General features: G+C 39.4%; 1 protein-coding gene across 7 annotated transcripts in view; it reads left to right on the top strand.

Moving 5' to 3' along the window:
- Nucleotides 1-7,873: 7,873 nt before the first annotated feature.
- Dipk2b (divergent protein kinase domain 2B) overlaps nt 7,874-10,953 on the top strand; it is a 47,253-nt gene continuing 44,173 nt past the window's right edge. For 5 of the 7 annotated variants that reach the window (XR_386875.3, XR_386876.3, XR_878034.2 and 2 more), the window contains exon 1: nt 7,874-8,269. Coding sequence is in view for 1 of the 7 variants with exons in the window: in NM_175228.4 (NP_780437.1) it covers nt 8,031-8,269 (239 nt within the window). In the remaining 6 variants the exon portion in view is untranslated. Of the gene's footprint in view, nt 8,270-9,663; nt 9,750-10,953 lie in introns of all 7 variants that reach the window. The other 2 variants (NR_132634.1, NM_175228.4) reach the window with 2 other exon arrangements.

Genomic DNA, 10,953 nt, shown 5'->3' with positions numbered 1-10,953 from the left:
GGCTGTTCACTTGGCTACTAGTTTTCTTTGCTGAGCAGATACTTTTATTTCATGTTGCCCTACTTATTACTTCCAAGAGTTATTTCCTTTGCTACTCAGAAATCTTAATTTTTGAATGTATTTTCTGAGTTTACCCTACCTCTTGCTACATATCATTTTAATTAAAATCTTTAATCCATTTTTATTGAAGTTTGTGCACACTGAGAGATGGGGATCTAATTTATCTTCTGAAAGTGGGTGGCCAGTTTTCCTAGAACCATTTGCTAAGTAAGCTGGGGTTCTTTTCCAGAGTATGTTTTTAATACCTTTGGCAAATTTTGGGCATCCATATTTCTGTGTGTTTATTTCTGGGTCTTCTATTCTGTTTTATTGGTCTACCTGCCTGTTTTTGTGCTTAGATTACAGGCACACAAGGCTGTGGCTGGACAAATTCATGTCCTTTTTTTTTTTTCATTTATTTATTTTTTATTAGATATTTTCTTTATATACATTTCAAATTTTACCCCAAAAGTTCCCTATACCCTCTCTCCGCCCTGCTCCCCTACCCACCCACTCCCACTTCTTGGCCCTGGCATTCCCCTGTACTGGGGCATATAAAGTTTGCAATACCAAGGGGCCTCTCTTTCCAATGATGGCCGACTAGGCCATCTTCTGCTACATATGCAGCTAGAGATACAAACTCTGGGGGTACAGGTTAGTTCATATTGTTGTTCCACCTATAGGGTTGCAGCTCCTTGGGTGCTTTCTCTAGCTTCTCCATTGGGGGCCCTGTGTTCCATCTTATAGATGAGCATCCACTTCTGTATTTGCCAGGCACTGGCATAGCCTCATACGAAACAAATTCATGTCCTTATTACTACACAGCAAACATTTTCCTGACTAAGCCAACTCCCAGTCCTTCATCTTGTTTTCAATCCAGCTAGTCTGCATCTTTCTGTTAGTGTGTTCATGTCATTTATGTTTAAGGTTATCATATATGTGCTATTATTTTCCTGGGTAATGTTCTGTTTGGCTGAATTACATTTCTGTTCTCCATTCCACTTAACTTGGGGGTTTTTGTTGGTTTGAATAGGAAATGCCCCCAGTATTTGAAGACTTGATTCTGAGTTGGTGATGCTGCTTGTGGAGGTTTAGGTGGTGCAGCCTTGTTGCAAGAAGAGTGTCTCTTGGTGGAGAGGAAACTTTGAGATAAAAAAAACAAAAACAAAAACAAAAAAACAAAAACAAAAACAAACAAAAAAAAAAAAACAATCCTTCCAGTAGTCCTTTCTGCTTCATGGCTGCATCTTCCTGCTCCTACCACAACACCTGCTACTTGTGGCCATGCTTCCCCACTATGGTTTAAATATTCTTGACCCATAGGAAGTGGCACTGTTAGGAGGTGTGACCTTTTTTGAGGAAGTATATCACTGTGGTCGTGGGCTTTGGAGGTCTCCACCCATTGTGGAAGACAGCTTCCTCATAGTTGCCTACTGATGCCAGTCTCTAGTAGTTGTCTTCAGATCAATATGCAGAGCTCTCAGCTCCTTCTCCAGCACCATGTCTGCCTGAATATTGCCATGCTTCTGCCATGATAGTGGACTGAATCTCTGAACATGTAAGCCAGCACCAATTAAGTGCTGTCCTTATAAAAGTTGCCTTGGTCATAGTGTCTCTTCACAGCAATGTAAACCCTAAGACACTCACCCTGGTGGATTTTTATTAATTTGAACCATAAACCCACATAAACTCTTCTATAAAAGCTACCTTAGTTATCATGTTTTATCAGAACAACAGAATGGGGCAATTAATAGAGGATTTCATTTTCTTTATGGAACTGATCTTTTCTCAGCTCTTCTTTATTCAGGTATTCTTTTGTAGAATTTATATTTTCATATCTTCTCAAAGATCAGACTATCTTCTTCCATTTGTATAGTATTCATTTTAGAATCTTCTACAGTATTAGCTTGGTTGTAGTGAATTGCCTTAATTTGTATTTTTCTTAAAATATCCTTATTTATCCATCAATTTTGAAAGATAACTTTGATGGTTATAGAAATCTTGTTTGACTGTTATTTATTTTCAGACCTTTAAGTATATCATTTCATGCATCCCTGGATTTTAGGACTGTTAATGAAAAAGTTATTCTGATATTTCCACCTTTGTATGTGAGTTAGTGTTTTCCTTTACATACATTAATATTGTTCCTTTGTAGTTTTTACATTTTGACTATGATACATAGTGTAGAATTTCTTCTCTGGTCTTATCTATTTGGAATTCAAAGTGCTTCTTGTGTTCAGATATTAACTTCTTTCTCTAAGTTTGAGACATTTTTAACCATAATTAAATGACTTGTCATTTAGCCTTTATCCCAGATCCTCCTTCTACCCCACGATTCTTAGATGTGATCTCTTGAAAGTATACCAGAGTTGAAAGTATAAGACATGTTCATTAATTTTGGTCTCTCTCTATATCTGAGTATAGTATTATTTGGACTTTGTAATTACTTCTGAAAATTCATTCTTCTACATGTTCTTGTCTGGTGTTGGTGCTTTCTGAAGCAACTTTTATTTGACTGTTTCTTTCATTTTCAGAATTTTGGTTTGGTTCATTTTCAGTCTAGTAACTCCTCTGTATTTTATTTTTGACTTTCTGTTTCGTTTCACACTGAAGATTGTCTTGTTAAGGCCTTGAATCCATTTTCTAAGTTCATTCATATGTTTGAGTTTTCTATGTAGCCAGTGATCTTTTTTTTTAATTCACTTTACATCTAAATTGCTGTCCCAACTCCTGGTCACCCCTCCTACAATCCCTCTCCTCCACCCCCCTTCTCCTCTGAGAAGGTGGAGGCCCACACTGGGTATTCCCAAAGTCTGGCACCTCAAGTCTCTGCAGGGCTAGATTCATCCTCTCCCATGGAGGCCAGGCAAAACAGCTCAACTAGGAGAATATATCCCACAGACAACCAAATTTAATTTAATAACAAAACAAAACAAAACAAAACAAAACAAAACAGGGAAGGACGCTTCATACTCATTGAAGGAAAAAAAGAAAATCTACCGAGATGACACCTTAGTCCTGAGCAATTGGAGCAGGGGCTGTTCCAAAAGCCAGTGATCCTTTTAAAAATAGAATTCTGGAATCTTTCTCAGATAGTTCAACTATACTGGAATTTTTTTTTTTATTCCATTAGAGGAGGATTGAGAGGTTAGGAATCTGACCAAGTTGAGAATAGCACAAATACAAAAATATTTGGACAATATTTTGACATGACCATTTGATGAAACAACAGTAGGTCTACTCCACACACACCATGGCCTATGACCTACTCAGTCATAGACTTTTGACTAGGTTTATGTTGCCATACAGAAATCTCTCCTTCAACTCCAACTAGAAAGTTGTTCATTACTCCATTAACATTATGCTGCTATTATTCCAATAGGCATATCTTGCCTCACAAGTTGGTATTGTAATATTCAGGGTTTATTTCTAGGTAAGACCATGGATATCGTTGCTCCTCTTGCAGCCTATATAGCACCATCCAGCTCTACGAAAGGTAACAGCACAGAGTTTCTTGATCATTTGAGGTTGATTTTTCTATGTCCTGTAAGCCAAGTGTATAGTGTCTTCAAGCATACAGTCATCCTTACAGTGAGTAATCAAGATAAATAAAAAAAGTCAATGTTGTTTGGGTAGCCTTGGGGGCCTCCCTGCTAATAATTCATAAAGAGATATGAATACCAGTCAGGTATGGGGGTCCCTGAAATGAGGGTCCTTGAAGCTAGGTGGGTAAGGATTTGGCAGTGACAAACAGAAACAAACACAAAGGCATTTTGAATCTGAGTGTATTTTGCAGCTCTCGAGCAGGGGATTTTATACATTAAAAAACAAGCATTACATCTCTTAGAAACTATATCCAGTAAAACAATCACAGATACCAACAAAAATCATTTGGCAAAATAAAGCACAAAAATCATCCAAGCATTACAACTCTAAAACTATATATTCAGTGAATCACAAACAGAACAGGTATCATTATAAATCATCAAAATATAACAATTCTAAAAAGATGTGTTCAGTGGGGGGCTATCGTCCAAGGCTAGTGGCTTATTTCCAGGAGCAGGTTAATAAATCTTTAATGGTCAGTGCTCTTGACCACTGAACTAACTTTCCAGCCCCATGGTCAATTATTATTTAACATGTAGTGCCTGATTTTTTACAAATCTCCAATGTATAAATTTAAACTATTTTAATTCTTTCTAATTAAGGCTTTCTTTACCATATACCAAAATCTACCTCTGATGACACATGTGTAGCCATATGAAATTTTATTGTTGGGAAAGTTTTTATCATAATAGTTTTGTAAATGATTTAGAAAGTAAAGTGTTGGTTTCCCTGGGAACAAGGTTATATTAGTGGCCCCATCTCTAGGGATGGTTTCTTACCCATTACTCTTGCTTGAGATCTTGGTCTCGGCTACCAGGAACATGTAAATAAGAAAAGGGATAAGAGAAAACAAAGCAGATAGATTGCCATAAGAAGTACAGTTCAATATTTTTTCTCTGGTGAAGAGTTCCACAACCAGTTCCAGGAGGCCTCCCCTTTTTGAGGTCAATTGCCTCAGACTGTGGAACTTGTCACACAGATCCTACTGGAGGTGGTGTGGCAAGATATCCCATGTCTGACACTGAGTCTTTCATTTAATAACCCATGTCTTCTAGGAGCAGCATTGTCTACCTATGCAAGATACCTCTGTTCAAACCCTCTTTTTAAATAAGTTACCTATAAATTACCTTTAAAGCTACTGGATTTAAATAAGGCTTCTCCCTACATCCTTAGTTTTGAAATGACTGAAAAATGACTAAATCAAGAGAGTCAAGGTACACATTGTGAAAGGAAGGCAATTATTGAGAGATTAGAAAGGAAAGAGGTTCCCAATAGAAAGCTAGTTCAGAAATTATACCTGAAAAAAAATGTATGAATCTCTTCCACTCAGAATGGAAACATGGAGCAGAAGAATAGCTGGACAAAGATCAATTTCAGTAGGTTATCATAAGTAGAGCTACCCTATTTACATGGTAGGAATCATATAACAGGAAGTTACAGGCAGTTTCTCCCTCCCTTCCTGAGATGTAACACTTACCAGTCCTGCTGTGATCCCTGGAATTTTTTTTAATTTAACTTAATTTTATTTTATTTTTATTAGATATTTTCTTTATATACATTTCATATGCTATTCCAAAAGTTCCCTATACCCTCCCTCCGATTTAGAAGCCAGAAAGACTGTAAGTTGCAGACAAGCCTAGACTGTATAGTGAGACCCTATTTCAAAAAGGAAGGGAGGGGGAGTGAGGGAGAGATGGAGGGATGGAGTAGCAGAGAGGGGAGGGAAGTAGGTAGCAATCAGGGCCACCAATTAACTTGTAAGGAATGCACCATCTAAGAGAAAATATTCATAAGCCAGAGAGCTTTCCATTCCTGTGACAAATACATGAGAAAACCAATTTATAAAGAAAAAAGTTTTATTTCTATCTTTCAGTATATGATTAAAAGGCTCAGCCATGGCATGTGGTGAGGCAGCACATCACACAGAGAGTGCTCGGTAGAAGAATAAACTATAGTTGGGAAGCAAAGAAGAATGATGAAGAGACTCATGGCCTACAGTCTCCATCAAGGGTCAGGCCTAGAGAGATCTCCTACTAGGCCCCACCTCTTGAAGTTTCCATAACTTTTCAACAGCACCACAGGCTGGCTGGAGAACACTTTAATACATCTGTCTCTGGAGGACATTCTAGGTTCAAATTATAGCACCACATAGCCACCAAAGACCTAAGATCTAGAATATGTTTTGAAGTCTCAAAAATTAATAGTGCAAACAGGGAGATGTCTCAGCTGTGGTTAACAGCAGCACTTGGCACACAAGAAGGCCTGGGTACAGGTCTCTGGATCTCATGTGAAAGCTGGACACAGTGGCACTTGTTTGCAATCCCAGTACTTGTCCAAGAGAGTGGGAGGCAGAGCCATGGGGATCTCCTAAACCTCAGGGGCCAGCTGACAACTACATGCACTCCTTGTATACATACACAAAAATAAATGAATGCATTTTATAAGTCAGCAGTAACAAATGATCAACTGAATCACCGAGAACACAAAGATAATAAGTATAAGTTTAATTCCCAGAGAGCTGCCCTTAGCCTGCTCTGCTCATTACTATTTAACCAAATTCATTACCTCCCTGACACCATTCCCATAGCCTGTAATCTTCCTTTTCCTCTCCCCCAGCCCTGTCCTCCTGTGCACAGTAGCCTAGCAAAGTACTCCCAACCCTTGCACAAAGTCAGACAACCTGATTTGGTCCTCAATGACTATTCCCATCTACTCCATGCTGTGAACTTCATCTTAGTATCCAGAGGAAGCCAATCCTGAGCACTTAAACCCTCCCAAGTCAGGCAGTGCTGAGAAATGAGGCAAGGTGGTAAAGAAAAGAAAGGCTTTGGGGCCTCTAAAGAAGGTTGGGCACAGCTATGTACAGCAGAGTTCCTTCTGACACTGCCTTCATAAAATTGCAGAGGCCACCAGCTTCTCTCCCCTCTCTTGTTCCCAGATCAGCAAAAATGGACTAATCTGGGGTTTTCTACTCCTTAAGCAGTGTTAAATGTGTTCCTTAATGGCCAGCAAAATAACCTCTACTTATTATATGATGGAATTTGGTGAAAGTCAGTGTTTGACTACGTGCAGAATAGATTATCCAGGGCAGAGAAGGGGAAAGTTGGTGTGAGGTGGTGGTGGTGGTGGTGGTGGTGGTGGTGGTGGTGGTGGTGGTGGTGGTGGTGTGTGTGTCAGTCTGTGTGTATATGTTAAAATCTCTGTGTGTGTTACAATCTCTGAGTGTGTGTGAGTCTGTGTGTATGTTATTGGATTTCTGTTGTGAGGTACATGTATATGTGGTATGAAGAGTGTGTGTGTGTGTACACATGCATGAATGTGTGTGTGAGAGAGAGACAGAGAGAGAGAGATGTGAGGCAGCATTTGTATCTGTGTGTGTTATGGAGGATGAGAATAATGGTATTTTGTGTGTGTGTGTTAGGTTCTGTGTGTGTGTGCATGTATGTATGTATATATATGATAGATTCTATGTATGTATGTGTTTGTTATGGGGTTTATGTTATGAAGTATATGTGCTGTGAGATGTTTGTGTGATGTGGATGGTGTATATGTTTATATGTGAGTATATGTGTCTTGTGGAGGATGGGGATAGGGGTGTGATGTGTGTTAAACTTTGTGTATTTATGTGTGTGTTTTGGCATTTGTATTTTGAGGCATTATGTGTGTGATGTGGGGTACATGTGTATATGGTGTGAGGTTTGTGTGTATGTGTTGTGATATGTGTGGGTGTGTAGTATGTCTTGTTTCTGTGTGTTAGAATGTGTACATGTGTGTGTGGTAGGCAGTGTGTGTGTGTCTGTGTGTGTTATAGGGTTTATGTGTGAAGTGTATGTGCTGTAGATATGCGTGTGTTTGACTCTGTGTATATGTATGTGCATGGTAGACAGTGTGTGTGTGTGTGTGTGTGTGTGTGTGTTCTACAGGGACAGATGTACCCAGAATGAAAACAGTGGAGGGTGGAGGCCTTCAGGATTCTTTAAAACTCCCAGGTGGATCCTAGGTTCAACACACATCCTGCGGCATGGACCTTTCCTGCCCAGCTGGGATATCCTGTGTTTGTCAAAAGGACTACATGGGGAAGCCATAACCATTGTTCTTTCCGAAATTTGCCAATGTGCCCCTCCCCAGACAGAGGCAGCCGCCCCAAGCAGAGGAAGAGTGACTTTGGAAATGTGTTATCAGTATCCTCCATGGACTTCCTCACCTCCTGCCCAGCCCCATTAGCTGCTAGCTCCTCAGCATCCCCAGACAGAAACCTCAGAGGCTTGGACAGGGTCAGCATCCTGAAACCAGCTGCTTTGGGCAGCTTCCTTTCTGGTCAGGCCTAACCTCTGTGCAGCTCTGAGTGTACCGCTGACCACCACGGCTGCAACACAGAGCGCAGGATGGAGTCCCAATGGCGTGGTGCTGCAGCTACCGCCTTCCACCAACACTGGCTAGCCCGGCTGCTGCTGTGGGTCTCAACCCTGAGCTGTTCTTTCTCCTTGCCAGCTTCTCTCCCTCCTTCTCTGGTACCCAGAGTCAGAAGCAGCTACACTATGGGAAAGACATTCCTCGGTCTTGATAAATGCAATGCCTGCATCGGGACATCCATTTGTAAGAAGTTCTTTAAAGAAGAAATAAGGTCAGAATCGCCATCAAATAACTCCAAGGAGCAAATTGAGCTTATCTTAGTGTGAAGATGTATAATTTATGGGTGGGAGCTGAGAGAAAGGCATTTAATAGTGGTAATGGGTTGATATAGGAGGGCAAGGGTGGAAACCAAATTGCCACCCTAAACACTAAATTCAAATGTTCCTTTTGAAACTGAAAGGTGAACATTCTTTTCTATGACTGTAGTAGCCTGGGACTGTTGAGTTTTCCCATTCATTTTTCATAATGGGAGGAATGAAATATATAGAAAGCTACTATGAGGCAGACATTTTAAACTATTCCAGGTGTTGACAGTTTGCACCCATTATTCAGACAGTAAGCAAACATAGTAGGTTAAGGAATTTGCCCAAGGAAGACCTGGGATGCAAACAAGGACAGTTTGCTCCAACATTTCAGAGCCTGTTCTCTGTCATGTGATATTGATCTGAGGAAAAATCAGAGTTTAGTTCACTGCAATGCATGTGGTTCTCACAGAAAGAAAGAAAGAAAGAAAGAAAGAAAGAAAGAAAGAAAGAAAGAAAGAAAGAAAGAAAGAAAGAAAGAAAGATGGCCTATGAACACAGAATCACAGAGTATTTAACAAGGCTAAGAACCAGCAGGGACCAAGTGGGAGCAGCCACCACAATTCTGTTCTTACCTTCTAGATGGTCAGAAAAAGAGAACAAAATTACAAATAATAGTGAGCTTTGGTCCGATGCATGCCTGAGTACAGGAGTGCCACAGACAGGAGACACTGGTTCCAGAGAGAGATTTTCTGGAGACAGGATTTCTTCTGAACATGATCATACAGGATGAACTGAAAGTTTTTAGAAAGGAAAGGATTAAGACAGAGGAAGCATTTTAAGCAAGGCAGCAGCATGGGAAGAGGTGAGAGTTGCTGGTGGCTACGGACAGTGGAGAAGCCTGGGGGAACTTATGAGGCGCGGGCTCTTGAATGCTGAGCTAAGAAATGGGAAGCTTAGCCTGTGAACCAGTGATTCCCTGTTTTTCTTTTCAGCACTGAAGACCTTTAACCTATACTACTTCTCCTCCCTCCACCCAAACCTAACCTTATGCCTGCAAGACTCTATGATCAAACAAAAGGCATAAGCAATGATATGCAGCCTCTCTATTAGATAAAGATATCTGTGACTAATAATGCATTAAAGCACTAAAGAAAAAAAAAGTAGAAAAACCCAATCAAAAATATTAAACTTTTATTTATTTATTTATTTTTGCTTTTTTTTTTCTCTCTCTACATATTCCTTGTGCAAAATTATGGGCTTCTTTATGACAATTTTATGCATATGCATGATGTGCCTTAATGATATTCATCTTATTTTTTCTTGTCCCTCTTTTCTCAACACCCTTCTTTTTCTCAACTAGTCCCTGTTTATTTTCACTTCATATATATATATATATATATATATATATACATATATATACACTGTATATTCCACATATGAGAAAATGTGATTTTTGTTTTTCTGAATCTCTCATTTCATCAAATATATTGATCTTTAATTCCATCCATTTTCCTAAAAACCAACATACCTCTGTATGGCTGACTAAACTCCACATATGAGAAAATGTGATTTTTGTTTTTCTGAGTCTATCATTTCATCTAATATGTTGATCTTTAATTCCATCCATTTTCCTAAAAACCTCTGTATGGCTGATTAAACTCCATTTTTATTTGTGTATATATGTGTGTGTGTGTGTGAGAGAGAGAGAGAGAGAGAGAGAGAATAATAAACTTCATTTTATTTTATGTTATTTTACCTCATTTTATTTCATGTGCATGGTTGTTTTGCCTGCATGTGTCTGTGCATCAAATGCATGGCTGTACTTAAGGAAGCCAAAAAATTGTATCAGATCCCCTGGCACTAAAGCAAAAGACAGTTGTGAGACACTATTGGGGTGCTGGGAATCCAACCTGTGTCATCTGGAAGAGTGCTCTTAACCTGTGAACTCTCTTTCTATAGATCTATTAAAATGTTTTTATGGCTTCTAAATGTTTTATTGAGTTTATGTGGATATTTACTATTAAGGATGATTAGTTTCTGTTTTGTTCTTCCTGTTGATGAAATGAAACCTCAGGCACGACCTTTCAAGTGCTAGCCAAGCATTCTACCATTGAGCTACATCTCCAGCCCTCACTTGCAAGCCTTTTATAAACTCTTTGTGAAGGTTGCAAAGTTGAAGGATTCCTAATTAAGACCAGTCTGTTGCAGACAATAGGGAGACTGTCACACTGAGAGATAAAACCTGTGTTTCAGGGGGATTTCGTAGAAAACTGTAAGTAGGGTGGCCTGGGGTTGCTCACAGGGACTAAAAAACCAGAAGGGAGGTTGCTTCTGACAAAGGAGGGCAGAAAGAATACTCCTGGATTCAACTCTGTGTTATCTTTGTTGACTGACACAATATAAAAAGAAGTAATAGAAATATGGAGATGTTGAATTTGAACTCGGGGTTTCCCATCTAGGAAGTGAGATACAGAGAAATGAGAATATAGTGATTTCTCAGAAAGCAGCAGTGAGGATATGGATGTAGTTTAAGATAGGAGAGAAACAAACTGCAGGATTCCAATGAAGAGCTCTAGGCTCCCATCTCCATCAACTTCAAGAGGTTTTCCTTGAAACTCTGTTTTATTAGAGTTCAAGATATCCCATATGC

This window comes from Mus musculus, chromosome X, assembly GCF_000001635.26.
Source record: "Mus musculus strain C57BL/6J chromosome X, GRCm38.p6 C57BL/6J".
NCBI lineage: Eukaryota > Metazoa > Chordata > Mammalia > Rodentia > Muridae > Mus > Mus musculus.
The sequence above is the reverse complement of the archived record's forward strand: the minus strand, read 5'-3'. Positions and strand labels throughout refer to the sequence as shown.